Source organism: Podarcis filfolensis (genome assembly GCF_964270895.1).
Source record: "Podarcis filfolensis genome assembly, chromosome: 5".
Classification (NCBI taxonomy): Eukaryota; Metazoa; Chordata; class Lepidosauria; order Squamata; family Lacertidae; genus Podarcis; species Podarcis filfolensis.
In genome coordinates this window covers 38988503-39012198 of record NC_139608.1, presented here as the reverse complement: position 1 = coordinate 39012198, position 23696 = coordinate 38988503, and the positions used below count along the sequence as shown (strand labels likewise).

The 23696-nt window shown below is 45.7% G+C and overlaps 1 protein-coding gene across 9 annotated transcripts in view; it reads left to right on the top strand.

Annotated features, from left to right (window-relative positions):
- Window positions 1-23696, top strand: part of SCLY (selenocysteine lyase) — a 23948-nt gene extending 252 nt beyond the window's left edge. For 2 of the 9 annotated variants that reach the window (XM_083616347.1, XM_083616348.1), the window contains exons 2-13: window positions 7851-7959; window positions 8541-8653; window positions 9039-9139; window positions 9594-9777; window positions 10938-11065; window positions 12117-12281; window positions 13640-13746; window positions 14453-14489; window positions 15670-15753; window positions 15956-16058; window positions 17344-17419; window positions 19700-23696. In XM_083616347.1, coding sequence (XP_083472473.1) covers window positions 7862-7959; window positions 8541-8653; window positions 9039-9139; window positions 9594-9777; window positions 10938-11065; window positions 12117-12281; window positions 13640-13746; window positions 14453-14489; window positions 15670-15753; window positions 15956-16058; window positions 17344-17419; window positions 19700-19844 — 1341 coding nt within the window. In that variant the 5' untranslated portion in view covers window positions 7851-7861 and the 3' untranslated portion in view covers window positions 19845-23696. Of the gene's footprint in view, window positions 1-24; window positions 189-252; window positions 423-6797; window positions 6823-7283; window positions 7546-7850; window positions 7960-8540; window positions 8654-9038; window positions 9140-9593; window positions 9778-10937; window positions 11066-12116; window positions 12282-13639; window positions 13747-14452; window positions 14490-15669; window positions 15754-15955; window positions 16059-17343; window positions 17420-19699 lie in introns of those variants that run through there. The other 7 variants (XR_014548781.1, XM_083616346.1, XM_083616349.1 and 4 more) reach the window with 7 other exon arrangements.

The window sequence follows — 23696 nt, the reverse complement described above, 5'->3', positions numbered from 1 at the left end:
AGTCCAGTATTCTGTTTTTAGGTGTTCTTGGATAGGCATCATTCTCACCCGGGGGGCGGGAGTAGTCGTATCTTTGCTTTGTCTCTATTAAGATATACGCTCCCTAGTCCAAAGGTAGGTTCAGTTTATGTCTTGTGGGCAAGAGCTGAGGAGAACAGTTCTCCATTTTGTTCAGCACAATTTCAGCAGTAAAAAACATATCAGTGTAAATAAAATAAAAGGAACCAACTTGGCGACTCATATAAATTGTTGGGGTTTTTTTGTATTAATGGTAGTATGGTGCCATCCACATTCATGAGGCTTTGCAACAAAACAAGAAGGAGCTGATAGGTCCCTGCCCCAAGGGGTTCACAATCCAGAAATAGGCAATGACAGAAACGGGAGGGAAGCAGAGACAAGGCTTAGATAAGCAGTTATTTCAGGTACATGTATTTAGGGTTAATTACAGTAGGCCATTGGGATTAGAAGGTTGTGCTAAAATCCTAATGGAAAGGGCGGGGTTTCAGTGCAAAAACAAAGCAATGATAATTACAAACGGAGAGGAACGATAACAACTGTGGATAGGACTGCAAGACATCTAAGGGTCTTTCATATAGTGTGAGGCTCTCCCATTCCACTCAACAACCCTCCATTGTTGAGTGATTAGCTACACAACAAAATTTTATGCTAGAAGCAGGTCTTTGCCCATAAACAGTGCCTATGCATTGAGCCTGTGAGAGAAAATGGAGTAGCAGGTGAAAATTGTAACGGAATAACTACCATCATGAAGGGTTAATCTCAATACTATCTGCACCTAAGCTAACTTCTGCTTTTGTGGTTAAGCAGCTAGCAAAAACCGCAATTGCAAGCTGTGAGCTACTTCCTCTTTGCAATTACTTGCGCTCTGCAAACCAGGAGCTGCGCTCTGCACATGCTCTTTGCTGCAGTAACGCAAGAGAGGAACACACAAACAAGGGAAGGAGGGGGGCTTAGCTAGCCATATGCCATATAAGGAAATAAGCTTAACCTTGCCAGCTGATTGGAGAATTTGAAGAGGTGGGAAGAGATGGGCAGACTCTCAGGTATAAAAATGCTTGTTTACTTGTATCGTTGTAGCCAGTCTTTGGAGAGGACTCCACTGGCTGCCTCTGCGCAGATCTCAATAAATCTCTTTTCTCTGACCAAGAAGTCTCTGGAATTGTTTTTCCCCTCTGGCCACGGGGTTGGCGGACCGCTGGACCTCCGGGTACTGCTAATCTAAGGCTTCATTTGGGGGCTCGTGTCCGGGATGGGTCCCCACCCCACGAAAGGTGGACCGAGGGGCCAGACTCGACCGGGTGAACAGCCCCGGACCGGCGTTTGCGGCTCCAAGTGCGCACCCCTGCCTGTTCGTGGGGGGAGCCGGCCACACCGCTCCGGAGTGGAGACACCCGGTCGAGGGAGAAAAGAGGACGGCCGAAGGAGTCCGCAGCGGAGCAGGTAAGCCCTAAGGGAAGGGCAAGGGACGAAGCCCGATCAGCTTCGCCTGGCAGTGAGCAGTAAAGTGCCGCCAGGAAAGGGTCTGGCTGTCAGCAGGCTGACGCCGGAAGGAGGACAAACAGGGGAAGGGGAAGGGATTTGTGTTTTGTGTGTTGTGTGCCAGATACTCCAGTGGTTGAATTGTCAAGTGTGGGCCGGGGCTTAGCGTCCCCTTGGCCGAGCGATTGCAGGGCTGTGCATTTCTTAGCAACGCGAGTTCGCTAAGTCACAGCCTGTAGTGGTTGGTGTGTGAAAGGATCTTAAGCCCGGTTAGGAGCGGAGTATCTGAAAAAAAAAAAAAAAAGGGGGTCTGGGGCAAGCTAACGTAGTCCTCTGAAATGCTTTTTAACCAACTGGAAAGCAGCTACGAAGCATGATGATTGGGTTCAAATTGAGAAGAGAGAGGATGTTGATTGGCCCACCCAAGGAACTAATTGGCCCTTGGAGGGCAGTTTTAATTTGCAACTAATCAACCCACTATATCAAAATAACTTGAACGTCCACCCAGACCAGATCCCTTATATTTCTACCTGGAAAATCAATGTAGAAAATAATCCACCGTGGCTGAAAGCCTGCCGAGGCGACGCCCCACAAAATACAATTTGTGCAGTCCGACCGGCAGGGAAGTCAGAAAAGCCCCCGGCGATATCAGAGCCGGAAGGAGAAGAAGGAGAAGAGGGGGAAGTCATTAAACCGCCGCCACCCTATGCTCCACCAGCTGCCCCTCTAGCGAATCCCCCAGGCCCAGGGCCCCAGGACCAGGGAGGAGCCGGCCCTCAGCCTGAACCCTCCAAGGTTGATGAATTAGAGAGCGAAGAGGAAGAGGATGATGAGGAGTTTATGAAGGGACTAATTGAGTTAGCAAAGAAAGGAAAAATGTGGACACAGTATCAGACAATTGAGATTGCAACAGTATGTACAACCCTATGCGAAAGAAATGAATAGAAGCAGCAACCAGGGCGTCCCTCCATAAGTCCCATAAGGCACAGAAAAAGGGTGGGACTGCAATGATGCCTCTACGCAGAGTGTATGACCCACCAGCCCCCCAGGACAGGGTGGGGAAGCACCACCATGCACTTATACAGTCCAACATGTGCCTTTTTCAAGTGCTGATGTGTGCAATTGGAGAAATTAGAACCCTACCTTTGAGGAGAACCCAGATGATATTGCCAACGCCCCATTATAAAGGCTGCCTTTGTAGCTCAGCAGCGTCCGATATTCGCCAAAAGAAAAAAATCCAGAAGCATGAGAGGTGCATCGGCCATGGGCTGGAATAGATGTTGAAAATAGCTCAAACCACTTGCAATCAGAGAGATGAGGAAGCCCAGAGAAAAAAGCAGAAGTATAAAACAAAGAAGCTGATGGCATTACAGGCAGCCACACCCACCCCTCAGAAAAGAGGAAGTGCCCGGGGAGGAGGGCGAAGCCGTCTTGAACAGAATCAGTGCGCCATCTGCCGACAGAAAGGACACGGGAGCGGCCAACTCGGTCGTCCCCACCCCCGTTGCTAAACCAACCCCTGAATCCATTACCATAATAGGAGCCACCGGAAAATCCCAGTGGGCATCGTTTCTGCAGCCAGTTACCTGCAAGTTGGGAGGCCAAGTGGTGTAACACAACCTTTTGTATATCCCTGAATGCCCTATTCCATTATTAGGAAGAGACTTGTTGGCAAAGTTGCAAGCCCAGATCTCCTTCCAACCGACAGGCGAAGTAACAATGACCACAGGGCCAGCAGGAGAGTTTTCCCTAGAGGTACCCTTGAGGGAACATTGGCGCTTGATGGTGGTAAAAGAAGAGGAGGGACCCATCCCCGCCAGTATTCTGGAACAAGTGAACCCCGCGGTATGGGCTGAAGGTAACCCCCCAGGAATGGCAAAGAATATCCCACCAATAATTGTGAAGCCCAAGCCATTTGTCAATCCTGTTGCAGTAAATAAGTATCCCATCCCACGAAGGGCGACTGAAGGAGTGTGGGTGCATCTAGAGCGACTGCTCCAACATAGGATCTTGAGGCAATGCCAATCACAGTGAAACACCCCTTTGTTACCAGTGAAGAAAGGAAGCAGGCTATTATCCTGATACCAGAACCAAAGAACTCCGTGGCTTTCTGGGGTCTGCAGGATTTTGTAGGATATGGATATTTAATTACAGCATCATTGCCAAGCCTCTACATGAGTCAACCAGAGGAACTGAGAGAGACCCCTTTGTTTGGGGCACAGAACAACAGCAAGCCTTCTGGATTTGAAGAGGGCACTACAGCAAGCCCCAGCGCTTGGCATCCCAAATCCTGAGAAGCCGTTCTCCCTGTTTGTGGATGAGGACCAGGGAACAGCAGAGGGAGTGTTGTGCCAAAAATTGGGAAGCTGGCAGCAGCCCGTGGCATACCTATCTGAGCGCCTGATGCCTACAGAACAAGGCTTACCGCCGTGCATGAGAGCAGTTGTGGCAGTAGCCACCCTACTGAACAAAGCAGACAAATTTACTTTTGGCCAAGACACTGTTTGTGTGACCCCGCATGCAGTCCCAACTCTGCTTGACATGAAGGGTACCTATTTTCTCTCCCAAGCGAAGATGAGAAAGTGCCAGATGTTACTGCTGCATCCGCGTTTGAAGTTTCAGGTCACCACCGCCCTCAACCCAGCTACCCTGTCCCCGGTAGGAGAAGGTGAGGAGCAGATGCACATTGCATTGAAGTAATGGATGAAGAATATTTTAGCAGGCCTGACCTTAAAGATGAAGCAAACCCCCACTGGCCTTCATGGTTTGTGGATGGAAGCAGCTTTGTTAAGGCTGGACAGCGAAAAGCAGGCTATGCAGTGGTAGCCTTGGAAGACCAAGTGATCGAAGTGCAGCCACTCCCGCCTGGAACGTCGGCCCGGCTGGCATAAATAACAGCGTTCACCAGAGCCCTGACCCTAGTAAAGGGACAGAAGATAAACATTTATACTGATTCTAAGTATGCCTTTCTGACTTTACATGCCCATGGAGCCTTATGGAAGGAAAGAGGTTTGCTTACCTCCAGAGGAAACCAGGTGGCCCACCCACAAGCCTTATTGAACCTTCTGGATGCCGTATGAGAACCTGAGGCAGTAGCAGTGGCACACTGTTATGGACACAAAACTGGACCAGGAGAAGTGGCCAGAGGAAACCGACTAGCAGACAGAGTGGCCAAGGAAGCAGCCCGGGAACCAGCCCCCAGCGTCAGTTATTGGAGCACTGGTCCCTGGAAGGATCTTGAACACCGCTGATAAGCCAATATACACCAAAAGGAGAGGGGCACTGCAGATGCCCAGGGGCTGACCATGTCCAAAGAAGGATGGTACCTTACTCATGATGACAGAATATGGATCCCAGAGTCCCTTTCTCGGCAGATTACTCAGAGATACCATGAGTCCACCCACATGGGACCAGATGCCGCAACCAGACAGCTGAAGCAGTGCTTCTACATAGCCCACCTTTATCAACTGGCAGCCCAGATTTCCAGGAAGTGCCCGCTATGTCAAAAGAATAATCCCAGAACCGGACCCTTGGCTCCCCCGGGGATCCAGCATATTGGAACTGCACCCATGGAAGACCTTGTTGTGGATTTCACTGAATTGCCCCACTGTGGACTATACCGCTACCTGCTTGTGGTGGTCTGCACGTATACAGGATGGGTTGAAGCCTGGCCTACCAGAACTGAGGGGGCGTCCGAGGTAACCAGCTGCCTGTTATAGAAGATCATTCCCCGTTATGGACTACCTAGGTCAATAGGATCTGACAATGGACCAGCCTTTGTCCACTCAGTTTTGCAATAACCCCCCCATGCTAGTCAAAATGTGCAGTTTAATAATTATGTGCAGTAATTCTCCCGAGATTTTCTCTCTGTCTTAACAGGTGGACCCAGGCCCACTGCTGTTAAAGTTGCTGACCTCACCCCTTGGGTCCACCACACTTAAGTGAAGAAGGCTATTTTAGATTGGACAGTTACACCAAATCCTGATGATCCTCTGAAGCTAACCATCTCCAGAAGAGCGCCAGACAACCGCCCTGCTGGACAAGTGGATGGGAGGGATGCCCGCGGGCAGCGTCCCCAACGTAGAGACTTTTTTTTCCCAGCAAATTCTGAGGCACCGCCAGGACTTTTGATATTGGGGCCAGAACTCTTTGATATGGTCACTCCGTGTGTCAGGCCTCTGCAAGGGTGGATATATTCCTGTGGGTATATGTTAATATATGTAGAGGGAGAAGCCCCTTTCGGATACAGTGTGTTGGGGAGAAATCATGAGAGTATTAAGCATCCACAAGGACAGGTGGGAAAATTGGTTAAGATAATAGGCTCCTCCTTAGAGAGGTGGGACACAACCTCCCAAGAAGCAAGGCAGCTGATGGAGCACGAGTATCAGTGGGCCCTTCAGCGATAAAATAGATATGTCCCAGATAATAATGTCAGCATTTCAGCCACCATTGATCACATGGAAACAATGATAGCCAGGAACCCGCTGAAAACTACAGGAGGTGATCTATGGGGTTGGTTATATTTCTGGCTGCCTCATGGCAGTTGGCTCAGGCATATTGTGGTATTATTAGCAAGGCCGCTATTAATCCTTTTGCTTCTTTGCCTCTGTATACCCTGCTTGGTGCAATGCTTACAAGGTGTGATGCAAAAAAAATAAAAATATCATGGCCCTTATTGTTCTTCCCCAGGATTATAAACCCAAGAGACCAGGACGAACCTAGGAGATAGGTTGTCCAAAAGAAGAGGAGGGAATTGAAGGGTTAATCTCAATACTATCTGCACCTAAGCTAACTTCTGCTTTTGTGGTTAAGCAGCTAGCAAAAACCGCAATTGCAAGCTGTGAGCTACTTCCTCTTTGCAATTACTTGCGCTCTGCAAACCAGGAGCTGCGCTCTGCACATGCTCTTTGCTGCAGTAACGCAAGAGAGGAACACACAAACAAGGGAAGGAGGGGGGCTTAGCTAGCCATATGCCATATAAGGAAATAAGCTTAACCTTGCCAGCTGATTGGAGAATTTGAAGAGGTGGGAAGAGATGGGCAGACTCTCAGGTATAAAAATGCTTGTTTACTTGTATCGTTGTAGCCAGTCTTTGGAGAGGACTCCACTGGCTGCCTCTGCGCAGATCTCAATAAATCTCTTTTCTCTGACCAAGAAGTCTCTGGAATTGTTTTTCCCCTCTGGCCACGGGGTTGGCGGACCGCTGGACCTCCGGGTACTGCTAATCTAAGGCTTCAATCACTGCAGATTGAACTACAAATTAGAATTTTTGGCTTTCTATGGGTTTTTAAACTGTGGGGAGTATTGTTTTTGTTTGCTATTATGGTATGTATGGTATGTATTTTTGTGTTTTTATATTGTCAACCACCCTCTGGATGAAGGGCGGTATAGAAATTTAATAAACAATGATACTATTTTCCCCTCTACTATGAGCTTCCTTGGGGACATTAGGCAATTCACCTTTGAGGAAGAGTTGTAGCTTGGTAGTGTAAAGCACATGCTTTGTATGCAAAAGGTCCAGATTCACTTTCAGTCTCTGGCATTTCCAGGTAGGATTTGGGGGGGGGGGATTCTGGAGAGCCACTGTCAGTCCTAAAATATATCTCCCATATACAAATCTTTTGACAATGTGTGTGACTCTTCCTTTGACTGCCTCCCAGCTGGAAACCAGGGAGGATAGCATATCAGTCCTAGGAAGACAGGGAATCTGAGAGATGGGAAATATTTCTTCTAACTTTCTTATGTCCATCTTTGGAAGTACCTCTACAGAATGGTAATGCAATATTCTTGACATAGGTGCCATCTCTATAGGATTGGACCCCCTCAATATTTGTAGGCAGGCCAAGCCCCCCCCCCATGTTGAGGGAGTGGAGGAAGCCTCCCAATGATGTGTATCTAGTCCTTGGGCTCCTCCCACCACCACCATCCTGCCTACAAATGCAGCTGGACCACCTCAAACCGCTGCCGCCTGCCGCCTAACCTCCGCTGGAGGCCTTGCAGAAGAGACCTTGGCATAGCTGCTGCAGTGGCTGTGGAGAGCCAGTGGAGGTAAGGCAGTGCACGGGTGGTGGCATTCTGGTCTGCAGTTGCAAGCAGGGGGCAGTGGTGTTGGGCTTCATTGCATACCCATTGGCCTCACACGTGTGATGTCATGATGTCACGTTGCGCTTGCGTGCAATGCTGGGCCCCTCCAATCTGGGGCTCAAGTCAGTGCCTCTGATTCCTGAAGATGCAGCAGAACGAGTAGTGGTGTCCTTTTGATTAATGGGCAAAGGCATGTCATAATTTATTTGCGTGCTATTTGAAGTCTAATGTTTCATGGAACAAAGTGGGTTGTGTTTTTCTTAAAATAGGTTGGTGGAGAATGGAAGAGAACCAAATGAAGAAAGTATTAGTGAACAAAGGAAATGAGAACAGAGAGAAAATTGACTTTGATGGGGAAGAGAACAACTCATCAAACAGGTTTGTAGCTTCCCTTGATTTTAAAAAAATGGAGACAATTTTTTTACAATGGTAAGTGCTGACATTTTGCTATTTTACCCACAATATACCTTGGGAATGAGTCCTGTTGAATTAAGTGGAACTTACTTCCAAGTAAATGTGTGTAGATTGGATTGCAAAACTCCAAGCAAGTAAAAAAATCTTAGGATTGAGCTCTAGGAACTGAAAGATTATTATAGTAGCCAACTTCTTAAGTGCTAGAATGCTGTGATTTTCAGCAAAATCACTTTAAAGATTAGCAAATGCATTGTGGCATATGCTTTCATGGGCCTGGGCCCACTCTGTCACATTCATGTGAGTGTGCCATATGATGTAGTCATCAAAACTGGCACCACATTTTAAAGCTTGGGGAGAGATAGTGATGTTTTATTTCAAAGCCCCAGTATCATCTTTGTGGTTGTGGCAATGACGACTTCAGAAGTGGTTTGGTTAGGGCAGCATTTTTCATAACCAACGATGCAACTTTGGCCCAAAGAGTGCTAGTGTGAATGTATCTTATTCCCTTTTCTGTTGTAACTATTCTTGCATTCTGTTCCCTTCAGGAAGATATACCTAGATTGCAATGCAACCACCCCTCTGGCTCCAGAGGTGATTGAGACAGTTACAGAAGCCATGCATGAAGCATGGGGCAATCCGAGCAGCTCTTACACAGAAGGTGAGAGCAAGCCTGGATGGAAACATTATATGAAAGCATCCATCTCATTTTTATATTCATCTTGCCTTTTTAAATTCAAGTTACTGCATTGAAATGGCCTTAAAGGAATGTATTACTGCATGTGATCCACTGTCTAGCACTCGCTGAAATAAATGCTCATGCAAAGAACACAGAGCCAAATCTGGCACTTCTTGTTACCAGAAATAATTATTCTGTATCAAAACAATTAAACTCTTCCAGAATTTGGGTGGACTTAATAATTTGTTTATTTGTCACTTTATTACATCCTGGAACTCAAGGCGGCAGTCTTCCCCTAATGCCACCCTTTGGAGACTTCCTCCCAGCTTGCCTTGATAATAAGATAAATGTGCCTTTGATTTCACAGGTCGAAGGGCTAAAAATATTATAGATGGAGCCCGTGAAAGTCTGGCTAGAATGGTAGGGGGACGACCCCAGGACATCATCTTCACTTCTGGTGGGACAGAGGTGAGATATGAGATGCTGCTAGCACTGTTTTGACCTGGCAGTCATTTAAGAGATCAACCCATAACATGCTAGCTGTCTTTTTTCCTAAATGGAGTCTGACTTTATTTGCTTCTCATAGCATTGGTGACTCCATTCTTAATTAGTGCCAAGTAAGACCCAGCAAACACCCATCAGATAAAAAGAAAGTCTATCCCGCTTCTGTTGAATGGCTCTATCTTTTATTTAAAACCTGCGAAGGAGCATGTATTGCAATTTGATTCACTCACATGGAGGTAATGACTACAAATCAGTCCTCTGCCTCTGATCCTTCTGAGACTGAAAGACAAGTCTGGCACTGAACTAGTTTTTGGGTAAGAAATTCAGCATTGTCTACTCCAGAGGACTGCACTGGTAAATCTGGATATTCATATGAACATATGAGATTGGGATTTGTATCCCTCCTTTTTCCATTCAGGCAAACAATTTAGTGATCCACACTGTAGTGAAGCATTTTAAGGAAAGCAACAAGCAAAGTTCTGATGGACCAAGAGAAGATAAACAAAAGACTCTGGGGATGTGCCCACATTTAATTACATCTTGCATTGAGCATGACTCAGTCCGTCTCCCTGTGGAACACCTAGTGAAAGAGCGTGAGGCTGGTGAGTATACTGTAGCGGATAGTCAGAGATTGCTGATAAATTATACGCACTTGCCAGATTCTGCTTAGGCAAAAGGTCTTTTTTTAGCAATTTTAGTTTCTGAGTAGCAAATACTACTTTTTATGGTATTGTTGTTTAGTCATCTTAGTCGTGTTCGACTCTCTGTGACCCCATGAACCAGAGCATGCCTTGGAAACTCTCACTTTCTTCTCAAAGCTTCTCCTTTTTTATGTCCATGGTGTTTTCTTGGCAAAATACTGGAGTGGATTGCCAGTTCCTTCTCCAGGTGGATCACATTGAGTCTAAACTCTTGGCTATGACCTGTCTGTCTTGGGTGGCCCTGCATGGCATAGCTCAGAGCTTCTTGGAGTTATTCAAGCCCCTCGCCACGACAAGGCAGTGATCCATGAAGGGGGTTTTGGGTATACTGTCTCTTTATTGCTTACTCCGAATGTGAGCTGTCTAAAGCTGGCTCAGCAGTACTTTCACTGTGGTGCTAATGTCCAGAATTGGGGGCAGTTCTGAACCTTTAATTCAAATTCATTTATTTGCATCATTTCCTTTTCCTTTTCCTATCCTTTCCTATGGTATCCTATCCTTTCCTTTCCTATCCTATCCTATCCTTCTCGCCTGTCAAAAAGTGACCAACACATGGAGTCAGAGATGGCATTCCTAATCTGGCTGATAAGTGGTCTTATCACTGCGTAGGGAGGGAGGAATATATAGCTTGTGTTCAAACGGTGCTAGGTTTAATCTCTGGTGCTTCTCCAATTGGGCAGGATCATGGCAGAACTCAGTATGAGACTCAGAGCTCTTTGTGGGGGCTTTTGCAAACTGAAGAGACTTAAACAGCATGCAGCATTTCCCCTCAGCTTCCTCCTCTCTTATCTTCCAAGTATCCAGCTGTGCTCCAGGAAAATCCATTTTTGTTCAGCTGCCTCTTTCATTAAATGCTGCTTCTAAGTCAATAGCCACTTCCTCCCAAATTCCCTTATGACAGCCATATCTTAATCTTTCAAGACTAAGGAGCGCTTGCCTGTTGCCTAGCAATAGGTCTGCTATTCCCTGTGACTTTCTCCACTGCTGCCAGATACATAGTAACTGCTGATGAACGCACTGAGCTATGGGATCAACATCTTTTTTTGCATCCTTATTTACAGAAGCCACTTTTGTACCCGTGTCCAAAGTGACAGGACAGGTGGAAGTAGATGAAGTTGTTGCAGCAATCCGTCCAACTACATGTCTAGTTTCCATTATGCTGGCCAATAATGAAACTGGGGTTATCATGGTGAGTTGTGCCTTCAGTTCTTATTACATGTTTAAGGATATGAGGTTCATATATGTGGTCAGATGATCCCAAGGGCCAATGAGAGGGAGCTGATGCTCCCCCAAAATATTTCCACTCTCCTTTCACTCCACCAACTTTCAATCTCAGTATACAGTAAGCCCCGCAACTCCTCCTGCCAACCTAGCAGTTTGAAAGCACGTCAAAGTGCAAGTAGATAAATAGGTACCGCTCCGGTGGGAAGGTCAACGGTGTTTCCGTGCGCTGCTCTGGTTCGCCAGAAGCAGCTTAGTCATGCTGGCCACATGACCCGGAAGCTGCACGCTGGCTCCCTCGGCCAATAAAGCGAGATGAGCGCTGCAACCCCAGAGTCAGCCACGACTGGACCTAATGGTCTGGGGTCCCTTTACCTTTTTAAGCCCCACAATTTACACAGGTGTTTAAGTTCTGGGGATAGTGCATAAAGCCAAAATCATGTATAGTCAAAACACACTGGATGCAACGCCAGGTGGGATTGCCGAAGTTTCCCCCCCCAGATGCCCACTCCTCTTTCTGCCCCCCTTTTAATTTTTTGTTTTTGCCAAGTGCCTAAAGCTGAATGTGCACATGTTAAATGTACATAAATCACGGGTCTACTGTATAGTAAAACCTTTAGTTCTACAATTTTTGTCACCTCATTGCTCACCCAATCTAGTTTGAAATTACAGGTTTTGCTCTCTGGAGACACAGAGACATAGCCCTATGCCGTGAACCATGGTCTCCCTGTGTAGGGTTATGTGTTCTGTGGAGTTTATATGTGGTATCCTTTGTTTGGATGCTGAGTTACACCCAATGCTATCTTCTACCTAGATCACCAAGGCAGGGTAGTTGTACTACATAACAATAAAGCAATATAATATCATCAATAAAAGTTCAAAGGCAACCATCAGCTTTCCATGCAAGTAATTCCACGAAGGCATCATATGCCAGCCAGTAGGGCAGTAGCAAAAGAGAGAGCCAGAACACTTGTGTTCCTGGTGAGATGATGCCTCTTGATGGTGCTTTCTTCTATCAGCCTGTCTCCGAACTCAGCCAACGGATTCAAGCTCTCAATCGGAAGAGAACGGCATCTGGTCTGCCACGGATCTTGGTACACACAGATGCAGCACAGATGATTGGGAAAGGTCAAGTGGACGTGCAGGATCTGGGAGTGGATTACCTCACTATTGTGGGGCACAAGGTATGGTGCTTCTCTCTTCAGTCTACAATGTAGTTTTTACATGCAGGGTAAGAGATGTCCATTCATCTAGGTCATCTCCCAACATGGTAAATCCAATACCCATTGAGCAGAGAGTTGCTGTCAGCCCATAGAGTCATCCTTTATTGTTGATAAAACATTTAGAGAGAGAAATAAGAAAGAACATTCCAGGGCTCCCTGAACACCAGCCATCATTCTGAGAACCAGACAGTGACCATAATCCAGAGGTGCTTTGTATGACAGGAAGCTGGCAGTAAAAACGTTTGGTGTTCATGATTGGTTCTCTCACTCACAGTTCTCATTGTGCAGGATTGCAGACTGGTTCTATTAGGGCGAAAGGTGTTTTTCTTATGTTGTTTAATAAATGTGTCTAATGCTATCTACATCCTGGTTTCCAAAACCTTTTTTTTTCATTTGAAAGTTTGTAAAAACAGTGCATAATATGTACACACAAAGAATAAACAATGAGGCCATCTCACTTTGGCCTTTTGTGAATTTTGGGAGATTCCATGTGCTAGAGCAGCAGTTTCTCAGGTTTTTTTTAAATTGAGAACCATTGTTGATTAGCTTGCTGCTGACAATTGTATTTTGCTACAGCTGCCATGCAGATTGTCATATGGTGACTGTAATGTAAACTCTGCCCTGAACAGTATCTTGGCCCTCTTCTCTGCAGCCCATGCATCTAGCATGGTTGCACAGGAATGCAGAAAGTGTTGTTTAAATTGTCTTTTATTTTCATCGTGAACTCTTGGAACACCTAAAAACATAGTGGACAGTCGATAACTCACTTCTTAGGATGCAATGCAACTCAATTGCTTCTCCACCAGATGGCAATCTGGGAACAATGTTGAGTGAATTTGTCCACATTTTCACATTGCGCAGGAGAGCATGACACACAGCAGGAGATGTCCAGTGTGTCAACATCACTTTCCATTACAGTATTCAAAAACAGCTTTTCATTTTTTTATTTATTTTGCCAGTAGCCAAGTAATGATTCAAGTTAATCTCCAGGCGTAATTAGTTAAATAACTGTGGCATCTGGGAACATGTTTGTCATGTATTTTTTGAAGCACACAAATGCCTGTCAAGTGACACAGAACAGGGGGAGAAAACACAGGAAACTCTTCTGTTATGTGTGAAATAGCACTGAGGGGTAGCAGTGAGCATAGGATTCACCCATATTTCTCTCCCATGGGCAACCATGATTTCCCCAAGGTTTAATGTTTGCTTCTCTGCTCTTGTCAGCCTTACTTCTGTGTGGTCAAAGTACCTCAGTTTCCTGTTGGACACACCTCTTAGTTCTTGTCTGGAGGCATTAGCTTTGTGATTTATCGTTGCAGTTCTATGCCCCACGTATTGGAGCGCTGTATGTGCGAGGCCCTGGTGACACCACTCCTCTCCATCCCATGCTGTTTGGAGGTGGGCAGGAACGGAACTTCCGCCCTGGGTAAGAAGGATGAGGGCACAGGGGGAGCCAGTTAATCCAGGGAGAGGCCAAGTAAGGTGGGAACCTCTCTTGGATGTGGGAGCAATATGTGGGTAGCCCATGTTCCTCTTCTTCACGCGGCTGAGGGGCTGCGAGAGAAGACACCAAGCAGGTTTTTTTGAAGATAAGTTTTCTTTGAGACTCCAAGGATGCATAGATTAGTGAGTGAAAGGCTCAGCTTTTGAAAACCTTCCCCTTTCGTATCATGTTTCTCATTTGGCAATGTGTGAAGAGTTTCAGGATAAGCTGCTGGGAAATGCAGTGTAGGGGTTACGTCATGGGCTGTGGCTGAGTGCTAGCGTGCACACACTTTGCATGCAAAAAGATTCTAGGTTCAGTCCCCAACATCTCAAGGTAGGGTTGGGAAAGACCACAGCCTGAAACCTTGGAATACTACTGCTGGGTCAGTAATACTGAGTTCAGTGGACCAGTGGTCTGACTTGATATAAGGCAGCATCTGAGCTTCCTAAGTCACATTCAGATAACAAGAAAGACCAGATCTCCTCCCCCCACAACTGAGTAACTCAGGAGCAGTAGCTCCTATCACGCAGTAGCACCATTTTCAGTCCCTGCATTATGCTAGTTACCCAAGTAGATATAGCCCCTGTGCTTGTGCCACTTTTATTATGCTTTAGGAATAAATACACACTGCACTTCTCTGTTCTAGGACTGAGAATACACCAATGATTGCTGGCCTTGGCAAGGTAAGCTCAGAAGTGATGAGGGCTAATAATGACAGTTATGGATTCAACAGGAGATGCTGTCCTGGTAGCAAGGCTCAGATTTCAACCCATCATTCTTCTTACAATAATTTAAAGGCAGAAGCAGTGCAACAGATTTCCCCGGGTTTGCTTATCTGTGCTGGTGCTTCTCTTCCCTCACACCCTCGCACTCTCATGCCAGAGGTGGAGTTGCTATTTGACCTATGGAGCAAAAGTTCTAAATCTGTGCACAGTGGGACACTGATAGGAGACAAGGATGCTTACAAATGCTTTACTGTAAACTTCGGTTGTTTCCCATCATTGTGAGGATCTGGTTACTGAGGACTTGTTGAAATACTAGAGGTGGTTCTTCTAGGCATATTTTTCAGAGCAAATAGCTAATCTTTACAGTTTTCCCTGTGGCTCTGTGTGAATAGCATGCCAGAACAAGAAAGGTACATCAAGTTGACCTATATATACACTGGGGTGGGGCGAGGGGAAAGTGTTCTCAGTAACTCAACACCCAGCCACTGTTTGAGGGTCTGTTGGAGAATATGTCCAGATTTTCTCTAGTAGCCCTCTTCATGTGCTGCTTTCACAAAGTGACAACAGATAGCAGGAGCTGTGGGTCAGCATCTTTAGCCCCATGTCCAAGGTTGTGTAGCTCCTCCCAGCTCCTGCTTTTTGGCCAAATGCCTCCCCCCCCCCCAAGTAGTAAACAATATATTAAAACAAAATGCACCATAGAGGAATAGGTTTTAAAGCAGGGAGCCTTTGCTACCTGTGTAGGCTGCCAATGCAATTTAGAACCCTGGTAGATCAGGTGAGTAAACATATGAAGAGAGCTTATGTCACTGAGGTTGCAGGTATATAGTTATATGATTAATGGGTTTTCTTTTAGTTGATTGAGAGTGGTGGGTACCTTGCAGGTGTGCTCTAGAGAGAGAGGCTCGTGCTAAATTGTGCCATGTAGACTTTCCTTGGTCTCTGACAAATCACTGTCAGACCAAAGGAATCACATTATGAGTAGGCACAAAAGGTGATTCCATTCAGATTTCCTACCCATGATCTGTTTTCATCTGTCTGGATGGGAACATTCTATGGGAATCATCATTCCCTTCATGGTTCTGTCTCTTGTTGTAGCCACTGAGAAACATGGTATGCTGATTGTCTTCTTTTGCAGGCAGCAGACTTGGTGAGCAGGCACTGTGAGGTTTATGAAGCTCACATGAGGAAGGTCCGGGATTACCTGGAAGAGAGACTTGAAGTGAGTTCTTTGGGTGATTGTTTTCTGGTTTCACCTGCAACCCTTGCATAGGGAAGGGAGGATTGACCTCTGTTTGTAGATAGAATTGTATGGCACTTTCTTCTTGCTGCCTTCCTTTGTAGGAACGCTAAGCTGGGGGATAGTGAAGTGAGGCCAATCATTAACAAACATTTCTTGAAAGTATTATTTTTGCACATTTTAGGCCGCGTTTGAAGAGCAAGGAGTTTATTTTAACTGCAGGCTGAAAGGCTCAAGGAGACTGTGCAACACCTGTAACTTTTCTGTCATGGGCTCAGGACTAAAAGGTATCGCCTATGGCTCTAAATTTTCACCATTCCTATATGGCTGCTGTCAGTCTACGTTAGGTGTTGTTGGGGGTTTTTTTTGCCTACAGCTTCCTCGGTGACCAACACATGTGTTAATCCTGTCTATAGATCTCAAGACTTCATTGCTGTTAAGATAGTTTCAGAGCAGATGAAAACCAGACTGCTGCTGTGTGAGGGAGAGTGGGGAGATGCTAAAAAATGGTATTGGAAATTGGTTTTCTAGTTGCTCAAAAAAATTACAAATTGTGAAATTTTGAAATTCAGTGGAACCTCGGGTTACGTACCGTCCCCCTTATGAACGCTTCAGGTAACGAGTTCCGCTAACCTGGAAGTACAGTGGTACCTCTGGTTACGAACTTAATTCATTCCGGAGGTCCGTTCTTAACCTGAAACTGTTCTTAACCTGAGGTACCACTTTAGCTAATTGGGCTTCCCACAGCCTCTGTGCCACCGCCGCATGATTTCTCTTCTCATCGTGGGGCAAAGTTCTTAACCTGGGGTACTACTTCCTGGTTAGTGGAGTCTGTAACCCGAAGTGTTTGTAACCCGAGGTACCACTGTAGATACTCCTGGTAGCAACTTTGCCCTGGGATGCGAGCGGAAGTTGTGCGGCGGCGGCGCAGCAGCAGTCCCATTAGCGAAAGCACGCTTCAGGTTAAGAACAGTTTCATGTTAAGAATGGACCTCCAGAACAAATGAAGTTCGTAACTGGAGATACCACTGTAAACAAAGGAAATGAGTTTTAAGCTTTGGCTTTTTATAATTTCAGCATGAATTTCATATTTATCTCAGGAGGGATTCTAATTGTAAAACCCACATCCTGATTTTATCTATTAAACCTTTTTGTCATTAAAACCCTACTTTGCCTGTTCAGATTTGCATTTGACAATTTTGTATGTATGATGTGCATTAACTTTTGCATTTGTTTATTCCCCCCCCTCCAGCTTTAGTGAGAAGCCAGTTCTAGCAAAGTGTAGGTGGGATAAGCACTGAATGGAGTGAGGGGAGGTTGAAAACCGATTTTGTGGGTTCCTTCCTCCCAGTGGCGTAGCGTGGGTTGTCAGCACCCGGGGCAAGGCACGTAATTTGCGCCCCCTAACCCGTGGATTTTAGTAGGGACAGAGAGCTGCGAGTGCGAGCGCCCCCCCCCAGATGTTGCGCCCGGTGCGGCCGGCCCCCCCTGCACCCCCCACGCTACGCCACTGCTTCCTCCACCAGGTCCTTGGGTGTTTCATGGCACGCCTATGTCTTGTGTTTTCTGCAGGTCGGCTGGTGCTATCTCACTGTAGGACTTTGCTTGCCAGTGTTGGTGCCGCATGCCACTCCGAGAAGGGTGACCGGTAAGTAACCATGTTGGGAAACTGGGCATTCTGTGGCTGGAGGGAACAGATCCATCTGATGTAGAAAAGTGAAAGCAAAGGATGCAACACCTGTACTCACCCACCTCCTCAGGGAACTCTGCTTCTTAATGGTAGTAATAGTGTGTGTGACAATAGTAGGATTCACCCAACCTACCCTCTCAGCAGCAGCCCTGCACAAGGACTTGCACTTGCACAATGAAACTTTCCCATTTCCCACTGTTTGCCCCAAAATTGGCTCGGGGAGGGCAGTCAGGAGAACCCCACAACAGTGGGTGGAGATGGTGGGATCGTTTCATCTGGCAAGCTGAAATGCTTGTGCAGGCAGAATGATTGGAAGAGCAGAATGTTGAATTCCACCCTATGACAGTAACACCAGCCCTTACATCTTACAGTCTTCCCTCCTGCCCCCCAAAGATGTACAAAAGGAACGTTTTCCATTTTCAATCGTGAAATCCTCCTGCTTTAGGAGAAGACAGCCAGAGGCATGTGACACCGCCTCCCACAATCTCTCACCCTGCATCCAGGCCATGCCATTTGCCCCTGGACAATGGGCAGACTTAGCTTGTCCCTCCACTTAGCTGTGTGAACTGCCCTTCTCCTGGCTTTAAAGAGCTACTGGTCCAGGACTAAGAAGTGGAAGGGGTTGTATAGTTGCCACAGTGCCAGTCCCACTTTCCCCCCAGGTGGTAAGGGCAGCACAGGAAAGGGTGCTAGCAGTAGGGGGTTACTGAGATAGTGTTGCAGACTGTCGCCGCTTATTCAGGAGCTGAGCTTATTATGGAAGCTGGTCAATCTTAAGTTCATAAGCTGGTTAATGTATTTGTATCTTAGTGGAAAGTGTTTTCTTTGCACTTTTGTACAAGCCAACATTTGCATAAGCTGTGGCCTTTCTACCTTGGCATCCACTCTTTTGGAACTCACAGGGGATAGTTCCAGCTGGGCAGGGAAATAGGTGATCAGCTAAGTGCCTAGGATTAGGATATCATCAAGTGGTTTTCCTTTGAATAGAGAGAGCAGTGTAGTGTGACAGATCATGTGTCTGAGCAGCAACTTGCTCCCCTGCTGTTGTGCGCTGCTTGTTTCAAATACTGGAGAGAGCAGTGGAAACCTAAGTGCCTTGTATTGTATTTCTTTCATCTAAAGATTTTCCTAGAATGCTTGTGGTTCAATTTTATGCCTGAGACCTGCAAAATCATATGAGCATATTGGTATGACAAGCCTTGTGTCCCAATTGATTAGCTGCATAATGCTGGAGCCAAATCTGAGAACAGAATGTGCTAGAATTGAGGCTTTTGCTCACATGCCTGCTCCAGAGATAATACATTTCACTTCCATGTTTCCACATGGATGCGCACAGGATCCCGTTCAAAAGCAGGTTCCTGAATAGCAAGCGTGAAGGGCCAAACAAAATTCAGATGCCGTTCACACAAGTAACAACTGCAGGGATGAGGGGCAAGTCTGGACTGGCACCCTGTTATTGGGGGAGAGAACTGAACCACTCCTCTCCTGCCATGGTGGCCCCAATCTGGATGGGACTGCCTGTGCCTCCTATATGCATGGGGGGAAAGCTTCCACTGGAGAAGATAGAAACATTTCCCCCCAATGTGATTAACAGGGGCAGGGGTCCACAGCAGGGTAAAAGCTCCCTTACAGTACCTCCATGCCAGGGTCCCCATCCAGCTCTTATTGCTAACACTAGATGGTCTTGCATCTAGTTTGGGCTTAAGTCAGATTTATTTGTTTGTTTTTTTACATTTCTTTCTCATTCTTTGATGAGTTCAGAGCAGCATACACAGTTCTTTGACCCTCTTTTGACACCCAACCTGTGAAGAGGTTAGCTAGTCACTAGCTCAAGGTCAGTTAATTATGTCTGAGCTGGGACCTAGGCTCTCCCCAGTTGTAATCTGACACTCTAACCACTCTACATACCAGTAGATGGGGAACCTTTTTTAGCCACATTCCCTCCTGGGCAATATTTCAGAGGCTGCCTGCAAGAGAAAAGTGTTGCCTATCATTTAAAACCAACACTGCAGTGGATCTGTACCTAAGCTGGGGTGACTGCAGCATTCTTAGGAAGAACAGTGATGTGAATGTGCACTACAGAGGCAGAGTTCTTTGTGGCTTATATTGGAAACTAATGAGACTTAGAAATAAGTATAGGACTGCATAATTTTTATTTCCTTCCTCTGTTCACTTCTTGGAACCACTGTAGGGAATTTTAGGAGGTTAAACTTGACTTACTTTATCTTTGTTCACCAGGCCATCCTCTATCCTGCTTAGCTGCGGAATTCCTTATGATGTGGCACAGAACGCCTTGCGTCTCAGTGTGGGTCGTGCTACCAGCAAGGAGGATGTGGACCTGATTGTGGAAGATCTGAAGCAGGCTGTGGCTCAGCTACAATAGGCCAGATTTTCAGTCACCTAGTGAGACAGTTTTGCCCTCTAAAACCAGGAAGTGAGCTTACCTGACCCTAATTTTCCATTTCTCTAGGTGCTATTACATTTAACAGAATGAGGCTAGATAACATTCTAGTCAGCTTCTGGCCTCTGAATTCTTGTTGAATAATCTCTAGTGATTCCCCAGCCCTTGAATACATCAGGCCAGAAATCTGTGCTCCCTGAATGTAGTCACTATGCTGAGCCGGCTCTGCCAGCAGTTTTTACTCACTGAAGTGGGTAAACATTTCTAGTTGGATGTTTAGATCTATGATTGAGGTTTTTGTGTGGGTTCAGGAAACAAGCCTAAATATTATGGTTTGAATGGACAGGTGAATCCCAAAATATTGAAAAATTGGGAGCTTGCCTTGGTACCTGGAAACAGCCACTCTTTTGATGCCACCCTTCTGGGGTATTCCTTACTGGGAATGAAAAGCAATTGCCCTCCATATAAGCACTGAGGGAATATGAATATTTCTTCTTGCTGCAGCAGCAGGTTGTAGCTGCTATAGTATTGCACTGTGTTTAGCATTGAGATGTGCAGTGGGACTAGCATGTGCATTCTTCTAGAGCTGAAGAGGAGAGAGAGAGAGAGAGAGAGAGAGAGAGAGAGAGAGAGAAAGAGAGAAACCTTCATTTCACATTGCTGTGTTTTGTGTTATGAAGGCTGCATAGATACCAACCTCTCTAACCTAGGGCTTATTCACACTTGCATTGTCTTGCTGCTTTTTCTAGAGAAAACTGCTCTTTAGCACTCAATCAGAGCAAATGGCAATTTGGGTTTTTCCTGGATTGCTATTTGTTCTGATTTGTTGCTAAAGAGCGAGTGTTCCCTTGTAAAGGAGTGGGTCAAGCAGAAAACTACTCAAAGGTTATACTTTCTAGGCACTGCACAAGTAGAAGTGTGGATGATCCCCCTACTGTTAAAGGGCTATTTAAGTTATGAAAAGAATCCTACTGGAAATGGTGATAGTGGGGGATTTGAACCAGGAATTGTTACTGCTACTATCTGCCCTGGTTGCCAAGAGGAGGAAATCAATCATAGCTGTCATCTCACGTAGCTCTTGCAACAACAGATCCTGGTTGTAGCTGTTGCTGCTGGTTTACCCTAAATGGAGAAATACTCCAATGATGGGGCAGGTGATGTCAAGAGAGCCAGCATAGCAATCATTTTCCATCAGCAAATTTTAGACAACTGCACGCTGCTTCTCTTGTCTTTGCCTGCCCAGCTGGCTTGCATCTTGATCAAGCCAACAGCAAGGATCTGACTGGCAATGGTTTTCTTTCCCATAAGAACAGGTGGTGGTGAGAATTCTGGCTTTCCAGGCAGTTCTCTTCTGCTGCTCTTTGTCCTGCCTACAAGGCATTCTGAATACCCTGATCTTCCTTGTCAGGATGCATGGCAGGGGTTGCTCTTACAGTGACTTTCCCCCTGCAGGGAAGGACAGGTACCACATGGACCCATTGCTATAACTGCTTACCTTGTCTGTGAGAAGGAGGCACCTATATGCAAGAATATCATGGGGGTTTTTGTCATTTTATATATAGAGAGAAAGTTACAAGCCTGGTGAATCAAGGGGATGCTGTGGATGTAGTGTAGCTTGATTTCACTAAGACTTTCGACAAAGTCCCCCATGAGATTCTTACAGAGAAGCTGGTAAAATGTGGGCTGGACAAGGTTATTGTTAGATGGATTTGTAGCTCCCAAACCCAAAGAGTGTTCAGTAATGGTTCCTCATCATCCTGGAAGAAAATGACAAGTTGGGTGCCACGGAGTTCTGTCCTGGGCCCATTACTGTTCAAGATCTTTATAAACGAATTGCATGAAGGAATTGAGAGGGTGACAGTCAAATTTGCAGATGACACTAAACTTGGAGAGGTACCTAATGCTGCAAAACACAAAATTGGGATTCAAGATGACCTTAACAGATTAGAGATTTGGCCCAAGCTAAAAAAATTTCAATAGGGAGTTGGGCTAGATGACGCTCAGGATCCCTTCCAACTGTATAATCCTATGAAATGTAAGGTTCTGCACTTAGGCAGGAATGGGGGACACCTGGCTTGCCAATAGTAGTTGTGCAAATGATCTAGGGGTCTTAGTAGATCACAAGCTTAACATGAGTCAACGGTTTTGACAAGCTTAGAAGAGGAACTGTTGAGGGAGTTGGGTACGTTTAGCCTGGAAAAGAAGAGAATGAAAGGAGATATGGTAGCCATTTTCAAATACCTAAAGGTCTGCCACCTTGACCTGTGCAGCCTTTCCTAGTTGCCACTGCAGGCACTGTGTTTGGTAGAATGGAGAGTGAGGAGGATGAAGGTTATGACTTCTCACTTATATAAGCAAGTTTGCACATTAAGCTACCATAGTCCATCTCTGTGCTAAACACTGTGTTGCATGGTGCTCTCTTTTCTAGCATGAAAGAGCCAGTACTTTTGTTACAAAGGAGGGAACTGGAGAAGGGGGTGGGGCAAGGACAGAAGAGTGGCAAGGCAAGCAGAGTTCAGATCCTCCCTCCTTTTGGTTAGCACCTTCAGATCTTATCTGGGGTCCCTGGATTGCTGCAGCCTTGATAGGTATTATAAAATAGTAATTTAGTCAGGATGGATTGTATACGCCATAGTGTTAAGGTGAATATTCTGTTGGTGCAAGAACTTCTCCTTGCGCAGCAGAACATTCTCCCCCTGTGTAACACTGAATCTGTTATGGGGGTTCACCCAACCCTCTGGAGCAGATTTGGAGGGGAGGCACAGGGGGAGGAGAGGGGTGGGGTCCCATTGCACTAATGCAACTATTTAGCTGAATACTGTCCTATATTATTTTGTTTGTGGGCAGGAGAAGGGACCAATACATATATATTCAAAGTCCCAGGTGAGGCACATAGGTAGGCTGGTTATATTATTGGAGACAATTGTTAGCACCAGAAGCAAATGCTCACATGCAGTTCCTTAGTTTTGTGCATGGGAAGCTAGTAGGTCTAATTCTACAAGAATAGGAACGATTTTACTCAACTCAGGGAGACAGGAATCATTGTATTTCCTTAGACTGACAAACTAATATTTGTTTCCTGTAAAAAGAGTTCAGAGAAAATAAGACTCTTGCCTAGCATCCTCTTTCCCAGTAGAAGGTGCCTAATGCTTTTAGGGGATTTGTCACATCTGTAGGAACAAATGCTATATTTTTTAACTGGTTAGCCTTTTCCTTTGTTTTCCTGGCACGTAAGCTGATTTTGTAGATCTGTATCAGCTCCCTGAACTGTCTTTTGTTTGTATCCATGAAAAGAAGACCCCAAGGACTACTTTTCAGTTAACTGTCATAGGAAAACATCAGACCTGCTGTGAAGAATGTCTTGCTGGCCCTGTTGATGGGGAAACACTGATAAAATGAAACTTGCTGGATTGGGGAGGACAGCCAGGCACAAATATATGGGGAAAAAATGTCTGTCTGGAAATGTTATGTGTTATGCTATATTATGTGTATTTCTTGAAAGCTTTTGAGTTTCAGAACCATTGTGGAAGGAATTCAAAGAAGGCAATTAAGTAGGGCCCAGGATAGACTTACATCTATTTCAACTTATTTTGCTACACAGATGCAGCCAGTCCAGCTGATAATAGGGATAAGAAGACAAGATCAAGGGTTAGTTTCACGATTCTGTGGCTTTTTATGAATGTGAAATCCCAAGCTATTTGCTGACCTATCAAAATGTTAATCTGGTATGCTGCTGTTTGTCACCTTGTTCTGTGGAGCCAAGGTGGGTAACACTGTAAAACAGATATTAACTTAAAGTCTAAAATACATTAAAATGTGATAAGTTAAAAGTAA